This window comes from Oncorhynchus gorbuscha, linkage group LG08, assembly GCF_021184085.1.
Source record: "Oncorhynchus gorbuscha isolate QuinsamMale2020 ecotype Even-year linkage group LG08, OgorEven_v1.0, whole genome shotgun sequence".
Classification (NCBI taxonomy): Eukaryota; Metazoa; Chordata; class Actinopteri; order Salmoniformes; family Salmonidae; genus Oncorhynchus; species Oncorhynchus gorbuscha.
In genome coordinates, this window is record NC_060180.1 from 44,306,713 (window position 1) to 44,334,428 (window position 27,716).

A 27,716-nucleotide genomic window follows, 5' to 3' on the forward strand; every position below is an offset into this window, starting at 1 on the left:
CCCTATTCCTATTCCCTATGTAGTGCACTGCTTTTTGGGCTCTGGTCAAAAGTAGTGCACTATAGGGAATAGGGCGCCATTTGGGAGTAGGACAGTCTAGTAGCGTTGTTCTTGGTTCCAGCCACTGTCAGACATTCCAGAGTCATTTCACTGTTTACATAGGAGGCACAGCCAACAAGTCAACAGCGTCCCGGCTAGTGCCATGTGTCTGAGGAGATGAATAGAGGAGAGATACTGTATGCAGACAGCCTTGGCTGAGTAGTCAAAGTAGAGTGATTTGTTCAAAGCTTCCAGGGCTTTATGTGTCTGTGTTATTATATATATATATTTTTTTCACCTTTATTTAACCAGGTAGGCAAGTTGAGAACAAGTTCTCCTTTACAATTGTGACCTGGCCAAGATAAAGCAAAGCAGTTTGACACATACAACAACACAGAGTTACACATGGAGTAAAACAAACATACAGTCAATAATACAATAGAAAAATAAGTATATATACAATGTCAGCAAATGAGGTGAGATAAGGGAGGTAAAGGCAAAAAAAAGGCCAAGATGGCGAATTAAATACAATATAGCAAGTTAAACACTGGAATGGTTGATTTGCAGTGGATGAATGTGAAAAGTAGAAATAGAAATAAAGGGGTGCAAAGGAGCAAAATAAATAAATAAATACAGTAGGGGAAGGGGTAGTTGTTTGGGCTAAATTATAGATGGGCTATGTACAGGTACAGTAATCTGTGAGCTGCTCTGACAGCTGGTGCTTAAAGCTAGTGAGGCTTATAAGTGTTTCCAGTTTCAGAGATTTTTGTAGTTCGTTCCAGTCAACTGGAAGGAGAGGAGGAATTGGTTTTGGGGGTGACCAGAGAGATATACCTGCTGGAGCGCATGCTACAGGTGGGTGATGCTATGGTGACCAGCAAGCTGAGATAAGGGGGGACTTTACCTAGCAGGGTCTTATAGATGACCTGGAGCCAGTGGGTTTGGCGATGAGTATGAAGCGAGGGCCAGCCAACGAGACGTACAGGTTGCAGTGGTGGGTCATATATGGGGCTTTGGTGACAAGACGGATGGCTCTGTGATAGACTGCATCCAATTTATTGAGTAGGATAATGGAGGCTATTTTGTAAATGACATCGCCAAAGTCGAGGATTGGTAGGATGGTCAGTTTTACGAGGGTATGTCTGGCAGCATGAGTGAAGGATGCTTTGTTGACAAATAGGAACCAATTCTAGATTTAACTTTGGATTTGAGATGTTTGATGTGAGTCTGGAAAGAGAGTTTACAGTCTAACCAGACACCTAGGTTTTGTAGTTGACCACATATTCTAAGTCAGAAGCATCCAGTAGTGATGCTGGAAGGGTGGGCAGGTGCAGGCAGTGATCAGTTGAAAAGCATGCATTTAGTTTTACTTGTATTTCAGAGTAGTTGGAGGCAACGGAAGGAGAGTTGTAATGGTATTGAAGCTCGTCTGGAGGGTTGTTAATACAGTGCCCAAAGAAGGGCCAGAAGTATACAGAATGGTGTTATCTGCGTAGAAGTGGATCAGAGACTCACCAGCAGCAAGAGCGACATCATTGATGTATACAGAGAAGAAAGTCGGCCCAAGAATTGAACCCTGTGGCACCCCCATAGAGACTGCCAGAGGTCCGGACAATAGGCCCTCCGATTTGACACACTGAACTCTATCAGAGAAGTAGTTGGTGTACCAGGCAAGGCAATCATTTTAGAAACCAAGGCTATCGAGTCAGCCGATGAGGATGTGGTGATTGACAGAGTCGAAAGCCTTGGCCAGGTCGATGAATACGGCTGCACAGTAATGTCTCTTATCGATGGCGGTTATGATGTCGTTTTGGAACTTGAGCGTTGCTGAGGTGCACCCATGACCAGCTCTGAAACCAGATTGCATAGCGGAGAAGGTACGGTGGGATTCGAAATGGTCTGTAATCTGTTTGTTAACTTGGTTTTCGAAGACGTTAGAAAGGCAGGGTAGGATAGATATAGGTCTGTAGCAGTTTGGGTCGAGAGTGTCAGCCCCTTTGAAGAGGGGGATGACCACGGCAGCTTTCCAATCTTTCAGAATCTCAGATGACACGAAAGAGAGGTTGAACAGGCTAGTAATAGGGGTTGCAACAATTTAGGCAGACAGTTTTAGAAAGAAAGGGTCCAGATTGTCTAGCCCGATGATTTGTATGGGACCAGATTTTGCAGCCCTTTCAAACATCAGCTGACTGGATTTGGGAGAAGGAGAAATGGGGAAGGCCTGGGCGAGTTGCTGTGGGGGTTGCAGTGCTGTTGACCGGGGTAGGGGTAGCCAGGTGGAAAGCATGGCCAGGCGTAGAAAAATGCTTATTGAAATTCTCAATTATAGTGGATTTATCGGTGGTGAGTTTTCTATCCTCAGTGCAGTGGGCAGCTGGGAGGAGGTGTTCTTACTCTCCATGGACTTTACAGTGTTCCAAAACTTTTTTGAGTGTGTGTTGCAGGAAGCAAATGTCTGCTTGAAAAAGCTAGCCTTGGCTTTTCTAACCGCCTGTGTACATTGGTTTCTAACTTCCCTGAAAAGTTGCATATCACGGGGGCTGTTCGATGCTAATGCAGAACGCCACAGGATGTTTTTGTGTTGGTTAAGGGTAGTCAGGTCTGGAGAGACAATTCTAGATTCCAGCATCATGAGGAAGTAAAATTATGTGGATATATTGAAGCAACATCTCAAGAGATCAGTCAGGAAGTTAAAACTTGGTCTCAAATGGGTCTTCCAAATGGACAATGACCCCAAACATACTTCCAAAGAGCTAACGGATAGCTGATGACCGCCAACCGTGGTTAGCTGAATACTAACATTAGCCAGTAAACTGGCTAGCTTCTGACTAGCTTTTGGCTTGCTTCTGGCTAGCTTCTGTTATGGATTTCAGATTTGAGGTGAATAATACTTTTTTATATATAGATCTATAGAGATCTATATAGATCTTGATCTAGATCAAGCAGATCAAGATCCTGTACCAGCACTGCAGAGAAGTCAGTCAACTTGGCTTTGAAGAGGAGATTTAAATGTTTTATTCTGACCTGGACCTCCATGGCCTGTCTTTATAAATCAAAATATGTATTTGTGTAAAATATTGCAAAAGAATAGGAGAACTAGAAAAGTCACACAATTTTGAAGTATGAGAGCAACATAATGACCAAACATGCTTAGCTATTGAATAGGATGAGAAGTGGTTTCTCATCATTTGGAAGATTTCTACATTGTAATTATTTTTTTGCATAAGTGCTAGAATGATAAGGAAACCATATAGAATGTGGTTGAACAGTGCACATTAGTTTCAAACTAATTTGAACATCCAAAAGGTTTTCCTGCAAGTGACTAAAAGTAGGCTACCTCTGCTACGGTACCTTAGAACAGATGTGTGTGCGTCTTTGACCTTGTGGCTCTCCCTAATCCTCAGTGGTTTAGCCTCTACTCACAACCTCACCCCTCTCGCCCAATCACCACACAATCACTCTTTCCAGGAGAGTCTGAGCCTGCATCCCTGGTCAAAAGTAGTGCCATTTTGGACACAGCGTCTGAGACACGGCCAGAGACACACAACTACTGTGCCGTGTGGCGTTCCTGCGGGTGTGACTAACAGTTTGTAGTGGTACACACTCAGTACATTCGTCATCGGTCAACAGGGCTTGACGTCAACAGAGGAGAAAGAGAGCTCTTCTGTGGTGAGGGTGGAGGAGACTGGAGTGACAGGAGGAAACAGGGTTTGTAAACCACAGAGAGAGCTGGACACTGAGCAGACTTGGATTCAAATACTATTTGAAATCATTTCAAACACTTTATCTGTGCTTGATTGAGCTTGCGTGGCATACTGGGCCCAATAGAATAGTTTCAAAACTGTAAAACCCGTCCGAATTGGTGAAACTCTCAGACAAGACTTAAATAAACAGAGAGACAGAGAGGTTAGCAGGCCTACGTGCAGACGGCTCCAACACACAGCAGTTTGTGCCATGGCATAAAGACAGCAAGAGACATACAGGTTGCGTTCCAAATGACTCCCATCATAGGGCTATGATCAAAAGTAGTGCACTATATAGGGAATGGGGTGTAATTTGGGATGTAGGCAAAGGCAGTTTAGACCCTAGTGCCATGAAATACAGAGAGTCAAGTGGAGAAGAAACATACTGAGACAGACTACTGTCTTCCATTGGTGCCATACCAGAACATAAATAATTTCAAATCAAAATCAATGTCCATTATTAGGTCATTGTTGTTTTTTAATCCATACACAAATGTAAGACATTCAGTTGTCAATATGAATAATTTCTATTTGGATGGTTCAGACAGTACAATTTTCTAATGTCTCAGAACATTTTAAAATAAAAATGTATAAACATGAATATAGATACTATAATCATATAACTTCCAACATCGATTCTCATTTTTCTACAGATTCTTTGGTTGATAACCTTTGTTGTATAATTCAAGTAGGGTTTAGTTATGAATATAATACTTTATTGTCCAACTTGTATCAGAAATGTGTCTTGTTGCTGTTTTAAGTTATATATGTTAGGTTGAAGTGCTTGCTGCATGCTATGTCTCAGGTCTGTGCATCTCATTCTGTAATGTGGAATCCCCTTCCCCTCCTGTCTGTCTAGAGCGTTCACCCTTGGAAATACCCCCATCTTCAGGCCAAGCTCTGTCTCTGTGTCCATCACTGACTGAAGTAATCTCTTCACCACGTCAGGGCTCCTGAGGAAGACAACAACACAGCACTTAAAATTGCAATCTACAATACAACTAATGGTCAATGGTAATTTAAATTAATGATATACAGTACCTAAACCAGATTTTGCTCTAGAATTTTGCCTGTGCTTAACTTTATTAAGTTAATTTTTATCCTAGACAACCCCCTAGTCCTTGCCGATGACAAGCATACCCATAACATGATGCATAACCACCACAATGCTTGAAAATATGAAGAATGGTACTCAGTGATGTGCTGTGTTGGATTTTCCCAAAACATAATGCTTTGTATTCAGTACATAAAGTTAATTTCAGTTCCACATTCTTGCAGTTTTACTTTAGTGCCTTATTGCAAACAGAATGCATGTTTTGGAATATTCTGTACAGGCTTCCTTCTTTTCACTCTGCCATTTAGGTTAGTATACCCCCCCCCCCCTTGGGTTGTGCCGTGGCGGAGATCTTTGTGGGCTATACTCGGCCTTGTCTCAGGATGTTAAGTTGGTGGTTGAAGATATCCCTCTAGTGGTGTGGGGGCTGTGCTTCGGCAAGTGGGTGGGGTTATATCCTTCCTGTTTGGCCCTGTCCGGGAGTATCATCGGATGGGGCCACAGTGTCTCCTGACCCCTCCTGTCTCAGCCTCCGGTATTTATGCTGCGGCAGTTTATGTGTCTGGGGGCTAGGGTCAGTTTGTCAGTTTGTTATATCTGAGAAGTACTTTCTCCTGTCTTATCCGGTGTCCCAAATGAATTTAAGTATGCTCTCTCTAATTCTCTTTTTCTTTCTCTCTCTCAGAAGACCTGGGCCCCAGGACCATGCCTCAGGACTACCTGGCATGATGACTCCTTAGTGTCCCCAGTCAACCTGGCCGTGCTGCTGCTCCAGTTTCAACTGTTCTGCCTGCGGCTATGGAATCCTGACCTGTTCACCGGACGTGCTACCTGTCCCAGGCCTGCTGTTTTCAACTCTCTATAGGCAGCAGGAGTGGTAGAGATACTCTTAATGATCGGCTATGAAAAGCCAACTGACATTTACTCCTGAGGTGCTGACTTGCTGCACCCTCGACAACTACTGTGATTATTATTATTTGACCATGCTTGTCATTTATGAACATTTGAACATCTTGGCCATGTTCTGTTATAATCTCCACCCGGCACAGCCAGAAGAGGACTGGCCACCCCTCATAGCCTGGTTCCTCTCTAGGTTTCTTCCTAGGTTTTGGCCTTTCTAGGGAGTTTTTCCTAGCCACCGTGCTTCTACACCTGCATTGCTTGCTCTTTGGGGTTTTAGGCTGGGTTTCTGTACAGTACTTTGAGATATCAGCTGATGTACGAAGGGCTATATAAATAGGTTTCTCCTATCACAGCCATTAAACGCTGTAAAAATAATATTTGTGGTGAATGGGTGTATTGTTACACTATCCAAAGTGTAATTAATCACTTCACCATGCTCAAACGGATATTCATTGTCTGCTTCTTCTTTTTTTTACCCATCAACCAATAGGTGCCCTTCATTGTGAGGGATTGGAAAACCTTCCTGGTCTTTGTGGTTGAATCTGTGTTTGAAATTCACTGCTCGACCAAGGGACAATTGTATGTGTGGGGATACAGAGATGAGGTAGTCATTCAAAAAAATCATGTTAAACACTATTAATGCACACAGAGTTCATGCAACTTATTATGTGACTTGTTAAGCAAACTGTTACTCCCTGAACTTATTAAGGCTTGCCATAAGAAAGGGATTGAATACTTAATGACTCAAGACATTTCAGCCTTTCATTATTTATGAATTAGTAAAAATTATTAAACATAATTCCACTTTGACATTATGGGGTATTGTGTGTAGGCCAGTGACAAAAAAAAACTACATTTAATCCATTTTAAATTCCGGCTGTAACAATAAAATGTGGAAAAAGTCAAGGGGTGTTAATACTTTCTGAAGGCACTGATTTGGTTAAAAACATAACAAATTACCAATTGTGGCTTTACATTCTGTATCAAGAGCATCTACCCAGAAAGGTTGGGGTCAATTCCATTTAAATTCTTACAATTTCAACTCTCCTGCTGAATTGAATTGACCTTGTTCCCCAGTGAAGCCAATAAATTGATATACATTTAACCCCCTAGAGTCTATTGACACACGAGTGCACAAATCTATGTAACATAATAAAATAATTCACATCAAAATCCGTCAGTTTAAGCTAGAGCTTTTTTTGCATGGGCTGCTTCTCAATCCACAGTATTTCTCCTTCCATAAAGGCATTTCTGTATTGTACAGTCTTTAATTAAGTAGTGATGGAAACTTAGATAGTGTCAAGGAGGATGAACTCATAGGTTAAGTACGTGTCCTTGTTGTTCAGCCTTGCTACCGTAGATTGAGTAGTAGGAATATAAGATAAAAGGTCTTGCCTCCAATGTCTAAGTCCAATATGAGTCCAATTAAATCTCTGCCTGTTATTTCTTTCATCCAAGGCTAATCCTACAAGTACAATATGTGCTTTTGAGGACAGCAGAGAAGAGGAGCGGTAATAGATAAAAAATAAAATATCTACAGTAAAACGAGTCCTATATCGATATAACCTGAAAGGCCACTCAGCAAGGACGAAGCCACTGCTCCAAAACGGCCACAAAAAGCCAGACTACGGTTGGCAACTGCACATGGGGGCAAAGATTGTACTTTTGGGAGAAATGTCCTCTGGTCTGTTGAAACAAAAATAGAACTGTTTGGCCATAATGACCATCGTTATGTTTGTAGGGAAAAGGGGAAGGCTTGCAATCTGAAGAACACCATCCCAACCGTGAAGCACATGGGTGGCAGCATCATGTTGTAGGGGTGCTTTGCTGCAGGAGGGACTGGTGCACTTCTCAAAATAGATGGCATCGTGAGGAAGTAGAATTATGTGGATATATTGAAGCAACATCTCAAGACATCAGTCAGGAAGTTAAAACTTGGTCTCAAATGGGTCTTCCAAATGGACAATGACCCCAAACATACTTCCAAAGTTGTGGCAAAATGGCTTAATTAAGGACAACAAATGAATTGTCATAAAGTACAATTTTAAAGATAACCTTCACCTAGATACTTATTTGGTGAAAGCCACAGGCCTTTAAAAATAATTAATTAAATAACCATGTCTCTCTTACTAACAAATTTAGTCATGGGTGGTAACTTCACAATTCACTCAAAAAGAAAAGGCACCATATGAAATATGCAATTTAGGATTTACACCATACAGTGTTAAAACAACATCCAAAATGACTTGCTGCAACAGTGTTTTGTTTAACACTAATAGAAGTTAACTTTAGATCAACACTAGTGTTGAATATAAATAACATTGTGAGTGAGTGTTACTTACCCCATAGTGTTACATTTCAGTAACACTGGCAAGTGTACTGCAGTGTTAATTTTTTACATGGCAGAGTTTTACGTTAACACTCAATATTAACACTATAACCAGAATACTGTAGACTAGCACCATATGTAGCCTGAGATGGTGTTAAAATGCACTCTTTACTGTAAGTGTAAGTTTAACACTGCAAAATGTATTGCGTAGAAAATAACCATAGTTGTGTACTTACAAGCGATTTACAAGAAACAATTTCTACAAAAAAAATCTATCTACTTGTCCATTATTTCAAAGCCTATTTTCAAATCTTTAACCAGAAGTCACAGGCCTTTTCTCCCTGGAAGCCTTTTTTTATATCCACACCGCCTTTGACTCTCGCCATGTTGAACAATGTCTAGAACTGCTCATGTTTATGTGACCATCTCAAATATAACAAGCTAGCGTTTGGTTTGCCTCATTCTGCTCTGATATCTGCCCAAAGGCGTTATGATTAAATCCAGATTGTGCTTGCCCAACTCACAGACACAAGGCACAGGCCAGAAAAAAAATAGATTGCAGTTACACATATTCTGCACAAGAGGGAAGTAGAGTATCTTCACAAAAGGGAACACTCACTCTCTCTTTCTCGTTTATTATTTTCTTTTTAGTCCAGTTGATAAGCTAGAAAATTGTTCAATGTGGTATAGAAGCGTGAAAACTGACACATAACTTTTCATGCTGAAAAAAACTCATATTGTGCCATTTTAGCCAAGCCTCAGGTTGGCTTGTAGCACCATTTGTAAATATACATTTACCTGTATTGACATTTTGAGTCTACATGGCCCCAACAATAACTTTAAATGTTTGTATTGGTTTGGGGAACACATTCGATCAACCAACAGCATATGGCCTTTGTTTTTTCCTTCATGATTGCAACAATTATGAAAAACCATCAGAAAACTCAGTGTAATGTTGATATTTTCACTTTTAAAGTGGTTTATTAAATACAAAGTTTCATCCTGCTTATATATTATATATACTATAGCACTTTTAAGAAATGTGACATGAAATCTGATGTCCCTTTATGTTAAGATCACAAATCTTTTACAAAAAGCCAGGATATGTTCAAATAAATATATCCAGCTACAGTGTACATATTTAACCAATTACACTCTAGGATAACAGTTTTACAAAATGGCCAACCAGCTCCATGGGTGTAAAAGTGTAAAAGGTGACTTTGTATTTAATACACAACTTTGAAAGTGAATGTAACGATGTGCGCTGAGAGTCGGGAAGCAAATTCAGGGAGTGAGTTTTTTTATAAATAAATGAAACAAACACGTAACACAAACAACGCATAGACATGACCCAAGAACTGAAACAATGACGCCTTGGGAAGGGACCAAGGGGAGTGACATATATAGGGCAGGTATATGAGGTCCAGGTGAGTGTCATTATGCGCTGATTCGCGTACCGATGGTGACAAGTGTGCGCCATAACGAGCAGCCTGGTAACCTAGAGGCCGGAGAGGGAGCACACCTGACAGTGAAAATATAAAAATCTTGCTACAATTTTTTATGTTTTTTAATCAGTTGCGATCATAAGTAAAAAATTACATAAAAAGGCCTTATGGTGTTGGTTTATGGAATGTGTTCCACAAACCAATACAACACTTTCAATCTATTTTGGGGCCATGTAGACCCAACACAGGGGAAGCGTTGACCCAAAACATCAATAAATTTAGTGTACTAGGGGGTAACTAGCCCCCTGGGGTAACTGCTCGCATCACTTTCCCTGGCTGCCACTGCTTTTGCTCAACAAAAAATGTCCTCTGTGTCATCACAGCTTTTGGAGATATTTCAACAAAATAATTTTATGATAAGTTTATCACATCTTTTTACATTTTGAAAAAGTTATCGATATATTCCAATGAAGTAAGATCTATAATTTGTTTTTAAATATACAAGTAGGAATGCCTTAAGATAAATAATCCACTTGTTTAGGTAAAACAATGTAGATACTTTTCTTGTAAATTAGTAAAATGTTGGATGAGTGTGTCGTGTCTGTGACTATCATTAAGTGTAGTCTTAACATTCTGTACACTCCCCTTGTCCGAAGAGTAAAAATGACCCACCTTCACTCAACCCCTAAAATAAAGAGCTTCATTGAATTTTAAACCACTAATCGATTTTGCATGACGAAATATCCTGTCATTCATCACAAACTTGGTGAATATCTGAGTTTTCTCTCTTCATAATGCAGAAAGACTGCATTTAGTCAGTGGACACTCCTCGTTTTTATTAGAACACACCTTTCATAATTGTTTTCTTTACTAAAGTAGACGTTTACAATTATTATTATTATTGCTAAAGGTACTGCATAGGTCAACTCTAATTAGCACATGTAGGACAGTATGCAAGTGTGTGTGTGCATGGACTTTGCATATGTATTTCTCACATGTGCAGCACATAGTATTTGTTTTACAGTCATTCTTTGGGGGCAGAATTGGCAACTCCTCCTCTAGCCTGTCCCAGCTGCAGCCTCAGGTGGATCAGGACAGGATTCAGTCCCCTGAACAGCTTTCACAAGCGCTGCAGAGGCTGCTGTGTGGGGGAGGCACTCCCTTCTTTGAATGTGTGGGGTTATAAGTGCCTTTTCCAGCTGCTCTAGGAACACCCTCCTCTTGTTCCGCTTATCAGGCATCCAGGTAGGGTTGATCTTGTTCCATATCACGAAGGCATTGTATGAGGACACATCAATTATGTTATGGAAGATAACCAGGGGCCAGTGGGCAGTCATCCTCCTGAAGTTGTAAATTCCAATCACCTTGTCCCGGTTGTCCACTCCTCCTTTGTTGTGGTTGTAGTCCAGGATGATGGCTGCCTTCACGATCATTGATCTCAGCCGTGTTGTGCAGTGTGCTCAGGAGAACCACATTCTTGTTCCTCTTTGGGAGGTAAGAAACGAGAGTGGTGGTGGAGGTGAAAGCAAACTTTGATGAGAAGGCATCTCTCCCCCTTGTTGCGAGGAGTGCAGGGGGGAGCTCAGGCTTGTTCTTTCTAACTGTGCCAACCTTGTGATCTTCCTCTTCAGGAGCTGCAGGCTGAGTTCATAAGAGGTGAAGAAATTGTCACACGTGACATTTTGCCCCCTCAGTCCATGTCACATCAAGCACAACCCGCATCCCCTGGTTCTTCTCCGGGCCTCCACTGGTCGGCTTCCCTGTGTAGACTTGCATCTTCCAAGCGTAGCTGGATTGTGCATCACAGGCCACCCATTGCTTGATGCCATACTTTGCTGGCTTGCTGGGCATATACTGTCGGAAAGGACAGCGACCTTTTGACAAAAGAGATTACTATCAGTAATTAGTATCAGTGTTACAGAAAACAATCACGTAAATCAATTATATTACAGCAATACATAATAAAGTGAACAGTGAAAATCACTTACATTACAGATATGGTCCTTCTGGTCCTTCTGTAGCTCAGTTGGTAGAGCATGGCGCTTGTAACGCCAGGGTAGTGGGTTCGATCCCCGGGACCACCCATACGTAGAATGTATGCACACATGACTGTAAGTCGCTTTGGATAAAAGCGTCTGCTAAATGGCATATATATATATATATATATTTACGGAGAGACGACGACATACGGGTGTAAATATATACATTTAAATTATTCTCGAATAAGCGGCCGTTCATGTGCAAAGGATTAGCATTTCAATGATTATAATTATCCACTGGGGCGGCAGGGTAGCCTAGTGGTTAGAGCGTTGGACTAGTAAAATAAAGGTAAAAAATATATAAACTTGGTGTAGTGAATCTGTTTTCTCTGTCTCGCTCTCTCAGTCCCCACCCTTTTCCTTCGTCTACCAAGCTGCCATATCGGCTTCGTCCGCGGGGACTTTTTCTTTGTATCATGTAGAACCCAAATATCTGCTGTTTGTTTGTTATGTAATACTGTGTGATTATTTAGTTAGCTAGTAAATAAATCATTAGGTCAATATGTATATTGCTGATTCATTATGGAAACTAGGGTTATGGAAATTTATTATGGAAATCCAAGAGTTTGCAACGTTCACTAATAAGAACTGATGAGGTGGTAATAATAATAATAATTCATTAATAAGTGACTGTTTTGATAAGATATGAAAATATCTGAAGAGTCAATTCGGGATATAGAGACTTCCTAGTTAATTAAAGTTTACATGATTAGTTTAATCACGTAATAATAATTACACATAGAGGATTAATTTGATAAAATAAGTCTTCACATTTAACCCTTGTGTTGTCGAAAGGGTAAAAAATGACCTGCCACTATGTTTAACTGAAAACCCACAGGACGGTAGATATCCAGGAAGAGGGTTGGGCAGCCCTGTGGTAGACTCTCTCCCTCAATACTGCATGGCAGTTTCTACCAGGTATTTATGACATGTCGTAAAGTCATAACATTTGTGGTGGGGAGAGTGAGAGAGGGGGGAGCCATGATATACACCCCCAAAGGGACACTTTGTGACCAGTGTGTTACGAATGTGTTTCTACCTGTCTTTTAGAAAATGACTGGCCCAGTTATTGCTAGTTTATGCTAACTTGCTAGCTAGCAACTTCACTAGCAGAAAATGCTAGTTAGCATAAGCTGCTAGGTGTGCTAGCAAGCAACCTTACTATCAGATAGTCTTTTTATTTTTTTATTTTACCAGGCAAGTCAGTTAAGAACATATTCTTAATTTCAATGACAGCCTGGGAACAGTGGGTTAACTGCCTGTTCAGGGGAGGAACAACAGATTTGTACTTTGTCAACTCGGGGGTTTGAACTCGGAACCTTCTGGTTACTAGTCCAACGCTCTAACCACTAGGCTACGCTGCCGCCTGAGGTAAAATACATTCAAAAGATAACATAACTTAATTGCAGTTGTAAATGTTTCCACTAGTGACTGATAGCTTCACAGGTGATGTTACTTTATAACCTTTTAGCTATTTGACACAGCATTTTATGTTATGTAGGTAGATAGCTAGCTACATTTTTAAGAGAGCTTTTCAATTGGCATCTCTCCCCCTGTTTTCAGTCACAGGTGGGGACTGGATTGGGGGGCTCATGAGGGGTGCTCCAATTTTACTGGGGATAGCTTTATTTGGGACCTATGTACAATTTAGAATTGTGCAATAGCAGAGCATAAGAAAGTTGCCACATCAATGTTACACTGAGTTAATTAGTTAAGTTATTGTATGAAATGTTATATTCCAATGTCATTTAATAGTTTTGGTTATATTCCATTCCAATATTGTATTCCAACTATTGAAAACCTTTTGATCCTGAATATAATTTTAAAGACTGCTGGGTTTTAAATCTTCAATTATTCAAATAATATTAGGTGCATTTGTACATATGGATTGTATCGAAAATTAACAACAAAGAAAGAACAAAGAAAATTCATGTGAGTTAAAAGGAGGGACTTTACATCAACTCTCCTCATAGTGCGGATATTAATGGTGACATGTGCAACACCACTTCCCCCCATATTTTATTTAAATAATTAAAATGAGACAACTGTACTTAGCTTTTAAGTATTACTTACTAAATAATTAAATGGATTTTAACACACTTGTGTGAAATCCTATCCAATAATCTTCTACCAGGGTAACTGGCACCCCCGGGGGGAGGGGGCCAGTTACCCCGGTACTTTAAAAAAAATCTACTTTTCATGAAATAATAAAAAAAAAGTGTAAACTGTAGCCATTTATTTCCCTTTATAGTTTGTTTGACTAAGCATGACTTTCATCCATATACCAATTTTTTTTCTCCAAACGTTGCTTTTTTGTGTCAGCAATTAGACATTGTTCTTAGAGTGGGCTAGTTACCCCCTAGTACCCTACATGCATTTTCACAATTGGACTACAGGGGGCGTTATATACCGACCCAGGGCTTTGATGAATGGCATTATATCAGGTGTTGTTAAGTGTTAAAAATTATAAAAGTGTGCCAATTGTCAAGCTTCTTTACCAAATCGAACAATATTGTATTTTTTGGGACCTCATCTACTCAAATATTTATACATGGTGGTGTAAATCTCTGCAGCCATTTAAACACGTGTTCTGGAATTCTTAATTTGTGATGTTTGATGGTGGTCAATTAGATCTTTCATGTGTAACACAATCTTTGTGAATGATAGTAAGATAAATGTGTCAGGGAGTTATTTTGTAGTCCCGCAATGCTCAGATATATATTGACTCATGACTGTTATCCTATAAATACTTAGTGACATTTGTTTCCACTATCAATCTCAGATGTCAGTGTCTCGTTACAAGAAATGATTCAACTCCAGCCTACTCTCCACTTCTCTGAAGTCATGATGACTAAGATATAAAGAGAAGTGGGAACTCATGTGACATCAACATTAGCAGACACACAGATACACATACACACACACAAGCAATCATTTTCACAAATATAGCTGCTCAAATATTATTTTGTATAATTTGTTATACTACCATCATGAAGTACATGCATCACGTACATATATTGAATCGATGAAGGATCTTAATTTGAGCCAGTTATGTGTTATTTGGATTATAATACATTTACATTTTTCTAGGGGTTGATACATTTTTGGTAAGGGAAAATTAAGTTGGAAATTTCCAAGTGGGAATTACAAACTACAGAAGCCTTTTTAGATCTCAACAAAACTACTAGTTTTACATTTCCTGCATTGCAGGAAAGTGATCGAATCAAGATCCTACATCTGTACATCAGCAGCCAGGTTGTGTAAACCACAAGCTGCTTGCTCTCTATTTTTTTTAAGTCATGAGTCAGAACCATTAGGAAGGAACCCATTAAGGCTGGGAATTGCCAGGGATCTCACGAAGAAATCCATTAGGGCTGGAATTGCTAAGGATCTCACGATATGATATTCTCATAATACTTAGGTGCCGATATGATATCTATTGCAATTCTCACGATTCTATATGCATTTCAATTCAATACTGTGATTTTATTGCTCACCTTTGTCTTCTGCAGAGGGAGAAGAGAGAGCCATGATAAAACGAGTTTTGATCATTCATGGAAATAAAAGTGCTGAAAACTAATTGGCTACTTTATTAAAAAGAAGATGGAGAACAAGCTATGAAGAAAAAATCCTGGAGTTTTAGTGCAGGTACAGCAATATAAAATTATATTGCGATATAGTCAAAACAATACGATCAATAATCAAAAATAATATCCCAGAGGCCTCCCAAATGGCGCAGAGGTTTAAGGCACTGCATCGCAGTGCTAGCTGTGCCGCTAGCACAGTGTCAAGAAGCAGTGTGGCTTCGCTGGATTGTGTTTCGGAGGACGCGCGACTCTCGACCGAGTCCGTACAGGAGTCTCCCGAGTCCGTACAGGAGTTGCAGCGATGGGACAAGACTGTAACTATCAATTGGATACCATGAAATTGGGGAGAAAAAGCGGTAAAAGAAATACTAAGAAATAAAACATAATATCCCAATATATAACTTTATAGAGTTTTTCCCCCATCACCAGCACCCAAGTGACAACATAAGCAGACACACACACAAACACACTTACCATGTCCCTGGTCTGTCCCTCTCAGACTACCTCTCAGTGTAGGTCTGTCCTTGTCATATATTTTCCCGGCCCCCACGGAAGTGAGGCTGTCCCCTCACACCATGCTGGAGCTCGGTCTGCTTTTCTCCAGGTATGGGGTCTTCAGGGCACTGGGAGGCAGGGCAGGGTGGGTAGGGTGGGTAGGGTAGGGTGGCTGGGCCAGGTGGGGCAGGACCGGCAGCGCTGACTGGGCCGGGTAGGGTGGTGGAGCCAGACCCTTATTAAGCCTCTCCACCCGTCCATTGGGGTGGGGGTACAGTGGTGGTTTCTGGCTCCTACGAGACGGGACACTGTATCCAACCATGGCTGTGGGGATAGGGGTGTGGGTCCGTAATAGTAGGGGTATGGAGGGAATCTGTTCTAGCCCAGGGGTCTGGGTCACATGGTTTATGTCTCTGGAAGGGCTAGGTATAGGAGGGTCTTTGTTGAGTCCCCGTCTTTCCTGTTTGGAGTCTTTGGAAGGGCTCGGGCTCAGGGGGCTCAGGGCTGTGATCCCAACCCGGTTGGTTTTGATGACTGATGCGGTGAGGACATGGGACGGAGAGGTAGTTTGTATGGTGACTGTATGGTCAGGGTCTCTGTACAGTAATCCCTGGTCTCCATTAGTCTTCAGGTCAACAGTCCTAATCTTGTGGGTATACATCTGCTCTCCAGTACTAGTCTTCTGATTATACATCAGGACTCTGCAGTCTCTGGGGTTGGGGATGGCGTCACCACCATGAGGGGAACTGTTACATGATCCCTCTTCCAGGTCAATGTTAGCTGTCAGCAGATCAATCTGTTCAACCACCTAAATGACAATACATAGTCAATATACTACATTACTAAAATACTGTATATTAATACATTATACTACATTAATTAACACTACATTATACTACATTATGATATGACATGTCAGTTGATTGCTGCTTAAGAGCTAAGAGTTGTAGATTTTGTTTTACAGCGTACAGTATATTACAGCCCTATTGCATATGGACATCATAAAAGCAAACCAAAATTCAGAACCTGTCTCAAGACAGGCTCTTTAAAGTGTTGCTTGTGTCTCTGCCAATTTCAGTAGCAGGTTTTAGCCAAAAGGTTCATGTGAATAGCTTTAAATCAATGCAACTACAAGAAATGATGTGAAACACAAGCAATGCTATCTTGTTCCATACTTGCCTGCAATGTATTTTTTTCTGCAAATCTGAATGCAAATGTAATTTAAATGTCCTGTACCATTACATAAACAGAAAGAGAGGATATCCATTTATCTGTGTCTGATTTGTCTCAGATGTCAATGTAAGCATAGACCCTGCTGAAATGTATACATAGACTTAAGGTTTACATAGCCTCGTCCTCTGATCTCTGAGTACATTTCAGTCAACTCCACTCCCTATGTCTATTTTACTCAGAACATGAACTCATTACAATTCATAATAAAAACATATCCGTCAAAATGATTGCTGGGTCCTCACTTACAGATGAATCACATGTGGAATCATGTGAAAATAACGTGTTTTTGGAACACTTCACAAGTGATCACATTCATTTCACATACACTGAATATACCAAACATTAGTAACACCTTCCTAATAATGAGTTGATATCCTTTGGGTGGTGGACCATTCTTGATACACACGGGAAACTATTTGGTATGAAACACCCAACAGCGTAACAGTTCCTGACACAAACCGGTGCGCCTGACACCTACTACAATTCCAAAGGCACTTAAATCTTTTGTCTTGCCCAATCGCCCTCTGAATGGCAGACACACACAATTCATGTCTCAATTGTCACAAGGCTTAAAAACCCTTTTTTAAGTTGTCTCATCCCATTAATTTACACAAATTTAAGTGGATTTAACAAGTAACATCAATAAGGGATCATAGCTTTCACATGGATTCACCTGGTCAGTTTATGTCATGGAAAGAGCAGTTGTATACTCAGTGTGAGATCACATCGTTTTTGGAACACTTCAAGGGCTTGGTAAGTACAGTCAATGAAAAATGAGATGGACAGAACTCAAAATGATTAATAATTTCAACACGATGCTGAGGATGGCCAGCTGATCAGATAATTATATATTATAACAAAATAACGAAACAACCTATCAGAGACCTTAAATGGTAGAGCAACCATCCAATTTAGCCACCAGAGGCAGATTGTTGATTTAACAATCTGCCCATGTGGCTAACTGCTTGGTTTAATTTGTTACCCATGGTCTAAGTGGAGTGTGACAATATACTGTACTTCCTTGACTAGGTTCCTGACATCATACAAGATTCAAAATGGCTTTTGAATACAGTACGTGTCAAACGTTTGGACACACCTACACATCCAAGGGTTTTTATTTTTACTATTTTCTACATTGTAGAATAATAGTGAAGACATCAACACTATGAAATGACACATATGGAATCATGTTGTAACCAAAAATGTGTTAACAAATCAAAATATATTTTAGATTCATCAAAGTAGAAACCCTTTGCATTGATGACCACTTGGCACAATTTTGGCATTCTCTCAACCAGCTTCATGAGGAATGCTTTTCCAACAGTCTTGAAGGAGTTCCCACATATGCTGAGCACTTGTTGGCTGCTTTTCCCTCACTCTGCGGTCCAACTCATCCCAAACCATCTCAATTGGGTTGAGGTTGGGTGATTGTGGAGGCAAGGTTATCTGATGCAGCACTCCATCACTCTCCTTCTTGGTTAAATAGCCCTTACACAGCCTGGAGGTGTGTTGGGTCATTGTCCTGTTGAAAAACAAATGATAGTCCCACTAAGTGCAAACCAGATTGGATGGCATATCACTGCAGAATGCTGTGGTAGCCATGGCAGTTAAGTGGCCTTCAATTCTAAATAATTCACAGACAGCTTCACCAGCAAAACACCCCCACACAAACATCCCTCCTCCTCCATGCTTCACGGTGGGAACCATACGTGCGGAGATCATCTGTTCGCCTACTCTGCGTCTCACAAAGACAGTATTTGGAACCAAAAATCTCACATTTTAACTCATCATACCAAAGTGCAGATTTCCACCGGTCTAATGTCCATTGCTCAAGTTTCTTGGCCCAAGAAAGTCTCTTCTTCTGATTGGTGTCCTTTAGTAGTGGTTTCTTTGCAGCAATTTGATGGCATGATTCACTAAGTCTACTCTGAAGAGTTGCTGTTGAGATGTGTCTGTTACTTGAAGTCTGTGAAGCATTTATTTGGGCTGCAATTTCTGAGGCTGGTAACGCTAATGAACTTTTCCTCTGCAGCAGAGGTAACTCTGGGTCTTCCTTTCCTGTGGCGGTCCTCATGAGAGCCAGTTTAGTCATAGCACTTGATGGTTTTTGTGACTGCACTTGAAGAAAAGTTACAATTTCTTGACATTTTCCATATTGACTGACCTTCATGTCTTAAGGTAATGATGGACTGTTGTTTCTCTTTGCTTATTTGAGCTGTTCTTGCCATAATATGGACTTGATCTTTCCCCAACTAGGGCTATTTTCTCTATACCACCCCTACATTGTCACAATACAACTGATATGCTCAAATGCATTAACAAGGAAAGTAATTACACGAATGAACTTTTAACAAGGCACACCTGTGAATTGAAATGCATTCCAGGTGAGTACCTCATGAAGCTGGTTAGGAGAATGCCAAGAGTGTGCAAAGCTGTCATCTAGCCAAAGGGTGGGTACTTTGAAGAATCTAACATATAAAATACATTTAGATATTCTTAACACTTGTGTTTATTACGTGATTCCATATGTGTTATTTCATAGTTGTGATATCTTCACTATTATTCTACAATGTGGAAAATAGTAAAAAATAAAGAAAACATTTTGACTGATACGGTATATGACAAAAGTTTTTGCTCATCCATTTAATAAACATCCATGTACTTTGACTGAAAAAAGTAGGAGGATTATATATTTACATTTACATTTAAGTCATTTAGCAGACGCTCTTATCCAGAGCGCTCTTATCAGACATTGTAAAAGTCAAAGGCAATGACTCTTGTGGTGTGGTCAAATAGCAGTCATTTACCCAATAGTAATTTACCATGTGTACTCAAGTAAAAATAGTGCAAATGTGACGAAGTAACCGATTATCAAAATGCATATAAATCCTTGTACAATTAAGTGTATATGTTTATGTATCTTCACCTATATTCATTGTAGTGATTCATATTTTTTATTAGGCCATACTATAGCCTGTATTTTGGTCTGAGTGACTCCAAGAAGCTCAATTCATATTATTAATTTACTACGTGTTTGCCTATAGTGGGCTAGGTTTGCCTATATCAACATTGAAGAAAAATGGTGCTGATACATTTACATTTACATTTAAGTCATTTAGCAGACGCTCTTATCCAGAGCGACTTATATATGCTAACCCAGCTAATAACACATCCATGACAATGATGATAGCTCTATTGTTGATCTGAATGTCTATAAAGGCTAGGCCAGTCAATCAATAGCATGGGTAACAGAATTGACAGGAAAGCACAATCAGATTTTGTGTCTTTTACAGCATCAGTTTCATAAGTAGTGATGCCAGGAGGATGCTAGGCTTCACCTAGTGGATTCCTGGAGTCGTTTTAATTGGCTGAATTGGAATTTGTTAACGGATATAATTATCTAATCAGCTGGCCACCCTTAGCATCGGATGAGAAAAGCTAGCAGCAAGCCATTTCATACCAATGGTTTAAACCATGGTCTAAGCAAAAGTTCCCATGTTTGGCCCCACACAGATCTGGGACCAGCCTGGGACCAGACTAACTAAACATACAGTATTGACAAAAGCTCAATGGACAAACTTAAGGTATGAAAAATTAGACAACACTGGGATGCTTTCAATTTCATTTTTTCTGGATTAACCAAGCTGTCTACAGCAAAGGGTTCTTACCTCCTTCATCTCCACATGGACCTGTTTGAGACCTCCCAGGACCCCCTCCAGGTCTGACACCACCTGTCTGATCTGCTCCCGAACCAAGCCCTCCTTCTGCCGGACAGGACACTGGTTCTCCCAGACCGAACACTGGCTTTTCCGGACTGAACCCTGACCATCCTTCTGCTTCACCCTCTGTCTCTGGGGGTCTAAGTCTGGGTCTCCTCCATGGTTCTGGTTGACTCCCTGGCTTGCTGGCTGTTTGGCCCTTTGGTTGAATCTCTCTTCCCTGCCTGTAGTGGCTCCATGCACTGGTCCAGTAGCTCCATGACTTGGGGTTCTATGGCCAAGGCCAGGCCCACAATGACTCCTCTGCCTGGGCTGGCTGACCAACTGTTTCTGGGGGACTTCAGTGGAAAATAAAGTCTCTTGAACAGAGCCAGAGCCAGCAGGGACATGTCGTCCATTACAGCTGTCCACTCCTGCCCCACCTACAGCTCCCCCAGCCTTTAATCTAGTAGTCCTCTCCTGGTAGTTAGTTCTATCTCCCACGCCCTGAGAGTACACATGCCTGGGGCTGGGACCACCACCACCACTATGTCCATTTGGCATGTGAGGGTGTAATTCTCTTTGTTCAAGCGGTACACACCTGTCCAAATGATCATGTTCATCTCCAGCATATCCCCAGACCTGTTCCTCTGGACTGTAGCTGTAGCTAGTCTGTCTGTGTTTCAACTGACCCCAGACCTTTTGTTCTGGTCTGTAGCTGACTAGCTGTCGTTGTGTCAGCTTGTCTTCTGGACTGTAAATGTAGCTAACCTGGCTGTGTATTTCTTGTGGACTGAAGCTATTCTGTCTTTCTAGCCTGTGGTTCGACTGACCCCAGACCTGCTTTTCTAAACCGAGACTAGCCTGTCTGTGTTGCTCCTGTGGACTATAGCTAGCCTGTCTTTCTAGTCTGTATTTTGACTGATCCCAGATCGGTTTCTCAGGACCGTAGCTGTAGCTAGCCTGTCTGTGTTTGGCCCGCTGACCCCTGAACTGTGTGTTTGCCGGGTCCAGGGGGAGTGATGAGGCTGACGCGTTTCTATTGCTGTTGAATGGGTGTGTCCCGATCCCTGTCCCAGCAGTGCCACCTCCACCCTGTCCCACATAACCGCACTGTTCTTTCACAGGGGAGTAGAAAATCAGACCCAGGCCAGGCTCCACTGGGCAGGTCCACTGGGCTGGGTTGTAGTTCCAGGGGTGGCTGGGGCTAAACTGGCCTGGCTGAGGTTGACCATGCTGACCCGGCCCGGTGAACACTGGCCTCCTCTGTGGCGCACTGTGACCACTTACACCCCATCCAGCTCCAGCTTCAGCACCACTTCCTTCACCTTCTCCTTCTCCACCTTCTCCCCCTCCACCATCTCCTCTTCCTTCACCTCCTCTCTCACACTTCTCTAGTCCAGGTTCTATATCCTCTGGCTCCACAGGGAAAGGAGGAAGGCTGATGTCTCCTCTGAGGTCCAACTCTGGGTGGCCTGGGTGTGTGGGTGGTGGTCTGTACCCCCCTGGTCCTCCCTGGTACAGCGTGGGTCTGTATTGGACACAGTGAAGACAGTAGCAGTAGTCGTCTGTGTTTTGATGAATGAATCTATAGTGTCCCATCCGTGTGCTGTCTGAGTACATGTCAGAATGAAAACAGTCCGTCTAGAGTAGAGGCTGCTGTGGAAAATGCCTTAAACAACAACTGGTTTCCTTCTCCTCCCCTCCTCCTCCACGCTGCTCTCCAACTCCAAACTAGCCATTCACTCAAGCTGTTTTCCTCATCTATGACTGACTCCACCGCAAAACAAAACTTTTTTTCAGCTCTGCTCTATTTTTCTTACCTAAGACTTCCCTCCCCCCTTTCTTCCTGCCTCTTGTTTCCCCTTCTCTTCTATACTTGTTTTTCTCAATGCTGTTTTCTTTCTTTCCCCTGACCCCCTCTCTCACTTTTCTAACTTTTCTCTCACTCCTTCACCCTGCAGCCCTCTCTCCTGTTTGTGGCCCCTCTTTTCCACCTCCCTCCCTCCCCCTATCCCTTCTCTCTCTCCTTCTCTCTCTTTACCTCTCCTGTTTCGTTCCTCAGTCTTATTTGTTGCTGCAGGCTTCCCGTCGCTCTCCCTCACTTGGCTTTGCATTTCCCGTTTCCTCCCTTCCCCTCCCCTCCTCCTATTTCTCCACCTCTCACACTCTGAGTCTTGCTGCTGTTTCTAACTCTCTCTCTTCTCTCTCATTCTCTCACACAGTCGCCTGTAAATGTCTCCTCTCCCTCTCTCACCCTCACTCTTTCCTCCACCGGAGATCTAGTTCTGTGTGTTTCTATCGTCCAGTCAGTCCGTTAGACAGTGGTGTAGCTGTGTGAGTCTCCTGCTCCAGTACAGCTTTCTGAGCTAATTAGCCCTGCTTGCTAGGTGGTTACAAACTGGCACCCTTCAATTAAATGCAGCTTGGATAGAGCCAGTCAGGGAATCCTCAGCCAGTGAAAGAGGAGTAAGAGACTGATGAGAGAAGAGGGGTTTCAGCAGCCACAGACTGCATGGCTGAACAGACCCGACGGACGCCTCTGACTAGAGAGACTGAAGCACTGCCCTGTAGAGGGAGGGTTTCAACTCTCAGACTCTACCTCTCGCTTCTTTTTCTTCTTCTCTCTCTCTCTTTCTCTCTTGCTCTCTCTGGTCTGAGTTTACAATAAAGCAATAAGGTTGTACATCTTCACAGTTAAACTAAATGAAACTCTTTTCGAAACATATGGTGTAGACATTATATTTATCTTGACTTAGGGCTGTTACGGTGACCATATTACCGCCATACCGGCGTTGACGAGTCATGACCGCAGTCACATTCCATGTGACCGTTAAGTCATGGTAACTAGGCTTTTCCAAGCTCTGATGCTGTTGATGGTTATTAGTAGCCCACCAAACTTGCTAACAGCCTGGTACTTAGCACTCAATTGTCCCTCGAATCACTCTGATATCAATGCAAATGTTTTCAAAAATCAAATCAAACACTTCATGAGAACCCATGTTGCGTAACAATTGCATGAGAAAACAGATTTTTGATGGCCTCTATTAAAAAGAGGAGGATCTTATCAGTTTTCTATAGCATTGCTTTGCTTTACAACAGAAGTATAGCCTACCTGGCTGGCATTAAAATTAACCACTGAAAAACTGTCCTCCATTCGCTATTTAAGTGCATAGAAGACATGTCTTTTTTTATGCCCTTGTTCTGAGACAGGTGACTGATAATGGTCCATTCATTTTAGAATATGTAAAGACAACATTAAATGAAGAATATTCTGATGGGTGACCATATTAGCCTATCACTTGCCCAGAGTGTGCAGTCAGGCAAGAAACAGCACATGCCTTTTTTGTTTTGACTTTTTCAAATCATAGTTGCACGTCTCATGTAGCCTAGCCCATAGGCCTATATGTTTTGATAAGGTTTGTATCACAACTAAAGTGGCCAAATAACTTCTTAAAATGAAGCGCATTAATCCGCTTTACAACGGGTGTAGAGCCTAACTGGCATACATAGGCAGTGCGTGAGTTTCAAGTATGGGGAATATACATTTCACCATAAAAATGCACCTTTATAAATAAAGCATGACAACAATCATCTCATTTGCGGTCACTTTTGAAAACAGTACATTCGCGCTTATAGCCTATAGCCGTGTGCGCATTGCTGTGCTTATAATGTGGAGAAATAGCCTAATAGTTGATCATTTGAAGCCAAGTGAGGGAGGGAGACAGGAAGCCTGCATTCCAATAGAATAGATAAACTTGTATACTATGGGGAATAGTAGATTGGTGTAGTCTAGTGCTTTTGCTGTTCGTTAGGCCTACTCATCTTGTTGGCTGACAAAGTAGGCTAAATATGGACAGTTCCTCTAACATCTTCAATATGTGCCTCGAATTTTGATAAAAGGGACATGCGCAGTTGGATCCCCATTGTGTCTGTCTTCACTTAGTCTACTTCCTTGCTGAGATGCCTGTGAGAAGGAATTGATCATGTGACGGCATTGGCTAATAAGAATTGAGATACATGAGAGAACCATGTGAGTGAGAGATGCTTTGTAGCACGGCAGCCGGGAGAAGGGAATTATAATTACAATTAAAAGTCACTTTGGCCGCAAAAGGCATGGATTTTTTAGGGGGCGTAACGGCCACACAAGGGGATGCCGCAAGGAAATGTGAGGCCTGGGAGAATATTATCAAGTGCTATTCAAATTGTGACTGAGGGACTGAAGAAGTGTGTGCAGCCTTCACAAGAAACAAAACAGAGCTCATGTCTTTCATGCAAATTATCATAAGAGTCGCATCCTGCAGCCTTAGAATGTATTGCAAATCAAAACATATAGCCCAACATTTGTATCACAACTAATGTTGTTATAAATAACTCTTAAGCAAATAGGAGGACATGTTTCTTTGTTGACCACTCAACACAAACTAGCTGCATGTGCGCACTTTCCAGTAAATCGTTTAGAGAAAATATCCTTTCTATTTTATTCAACTATGTTCAATTGTATTCTTCATACTATAAAATAATGAAAAATTATGCAAATATTGTCTGCTAAATTAACTAGAGTAGCCCACAGCCATATCAGGGCCTGACATAAGGACAACTCAGAGCATGCTATTCTGTTCTTCTGAAATAGACTACATTTTTTCATATCATGTTTCTTTAGACCTGTCTAAAATAAATAATGGATATATTTTGATGGTGTCGGCAATACTAAATTGATTTATTAGACTTTTTTAAATGAAGATGCTCCAAAGGTCTGAGTCAGTGGCTTGTAGGCTATGCATGGAGATGTTAAACGTGTTTATGCTAATTAACGAGTAATTACCATAAGACCGGCAGTTCACCGGCTGACAAAATGTTAGGACTGTCAGGACCCGGTTACGAACCCGGGTCTCCGGAGTGACTTAACCAACTGAGCCACGAATAGTCGGCAGAACCCAGAAGATGAGGCAGACACAGCTGTACTTGAGACGGTGTATTTAATGAAGTAAAAAGTGAAGTTCTTCAGGAAAACTCCACAACCTCAAAAGGAATTCCACAAGAACAAAGGTAATCCTCCAAGACAAAAAGGTAAATCCACAAGGTGGAAGGTATAGCACAAAAAGCCTCAAAAGATAATCAAAAACAAACAAACAAACAAGAACAAAAAACAGAATTCCATAAGAGAGTCCACCGGGATCAACAAGAGTTCACAGAGTACTAGGGCTGGGTGCTAACATACAAACACAGAGCACAGAACTGAGGAAAACAAAGGGTTTAAATACAATCAGGGGAAACGAGGCACAGGTGCAAATAATAATGGGGATCAAGGGAAAACAAAAGGTCAAAAGGCACAATGGGGGCATCTAGTGACCAAAAACCGGAACAACCCTGGCCAAATCCTGATAATGACCGCCTCAGCCCTACCTTGACTTCACTTACATACCATAGGCCTTACATCTATTGCCAACATCTATGGTCAACTGCAGTCTGTGGGGCTGAGCTAAACCCCAATTGCTTTCAGCTACAGTATGCACACAATTCTCTCAACAATACCTTTTCTCTCTCTCTCTGTGAGTTGTACGGAACTGGAAAAAGACAACATTGCAACAGACATTATTATTTGAAAGCTGAGTAAGTATAGATATGCAAAATTTGTGACTGAGAAAAAGCCTCCTTCAAAAACATCTCCAGTTTGTATATTGTTAGCCCCGTGCCGCTAGCTGCCTGAAGCCACGCACTGGACTTGTATGATCACCCGGCTACACATGCCTTTCCCTAACGTCACCATGCCGTGTCGATTGCTGTTCTGGTTTGTAACTATTGTTTTATTTCACTGTAGAGCCTCTAGCACTGCTCAACACGCCTCGGCAAACAATTTAGTTCCACCCCCCACACACGCAGTGACATCACCTGGTTTAAATACTATTTCTAGAGACAATATCTCTTTCACATCATACTATACCTTTGTCTGTACATTATGCCTTGAATATATTCTACCGTGCCCAGAAATCTGCTCCTTTTACTCTCTGTTCTGAATGAACTCGGCGTCCAGTTCTGTTAGCCTTTAGCCGTACCCTTATCCTATCATCCTAACTAACTCACCCTCCAAATACACCTCTGCTGTTTTCAACCAAGATCTCAGCGATCACTGCCTCATTGCCTGCATCCATAATGGGTCTGCGAGCAAACAACCACCCCTAATCACTGTCAAACACTCCCTAAAACACTTCTGCGAGCAGGCCTTTCTAATCGACCTGGCCGGGGTATCCTGGAACGACATTGACCTCATCCCGACAGTAGAAGATGCCTGGTTATTCTTTAAAAGTGCCTTCCTCATCATCTTCAATAGGCATGCCCCATTCAAAAAATTTAGAACCCTTGGTTCACTCCAGACCTGTCTGCCCTTGACCAGCACAAAAACATCCTGTAGCATACCGCATTAGCATCGAATAGCCCCCCCCAATATACACAGGCAGTTAGGAAAGCTAAGGCTAGACTTTTCAAACAGAAATTTGCATCCTGCAGTACAAACTCAAAAAAGTTCTGGGACACTGTAAAGTCAATGGAGAATAAGAGCAACTCATCCCAGCTACCCACTGCTCTGAGGCTAGGAAACACTGTTACAACCGACAAATCCACTATAATTGAGAATTTCAATAAGCATTTCTCTATGGCTGGCCATGCTTTCCACCTGGCTACCGCCACCCCGGTCAACTGCCCGGCACCCTCCACAGCAACTCGCCCAAACCCCCACCATTTCCCCTTCACCCATATCCAGATAGCTGATGTTCTGAAAGAGCTGCAAAATCTTGACCCCTACAAATCAGCCGGGCTAGACAATCTGGACCCTCTCTTTCTTAAATTATCTGCTGAAATTGTTGCAACCCCTATTACTAGCCTGTTCAACCTCTCTTTCGTATCATCTGTGATTCCCAAAGATTGGAAAGCTGCCGCGGTCATCCCCCTCTTTAAAGGGGGAGACACTCTAGACCCAAACTGCTACAGACCTATATCTATCCTACCCTGCCTTTCTAAGGTCTTCGAAAGCCAAGTTAACAAACAGATTACTGACCATTTTGAATCACATCGTACCTTCTCCACTATGCAATCTGGTTTCCGAGCTGGTCATGGGTGCACCTCAACCACGCTCAAGGTCCTTAATGATATAA

At 41.7% G+C, this 27,716-nt stretch overlaps 1 protein-coding gene across 1 annotated transcript; it reads right to left on the reverse strand.

Annotated features, from left to right (window-relative positions):
• Positions 1–4,235: 4,235 nt before the first annotated feature.
• Positions 4,236–22,597, reverse strand: LOC124041693. The gene is made up of 3 exons (XM_046359579.1): positions 20,536–22,597; positions 15,614–16,442; positions 4,236–4,735 (listed from the first exon to the last, which is right to left on the reverse strand). The coding sequence occupies exons 1-2, from the start codon at positions 22,186–22,188 to the stop codon at positions 15,708–15,710; spliced, it is 2,388 nt and encodes a 795-aa protein (XP_046215535.1). The 5' UTR covers positions 22,189–22,597; the 3' UTR covers positions 4,236–4,735; positions 15,614–15,707.
• Positions 22,598–27,716: the final 5,119 nt, after the last annotated feature.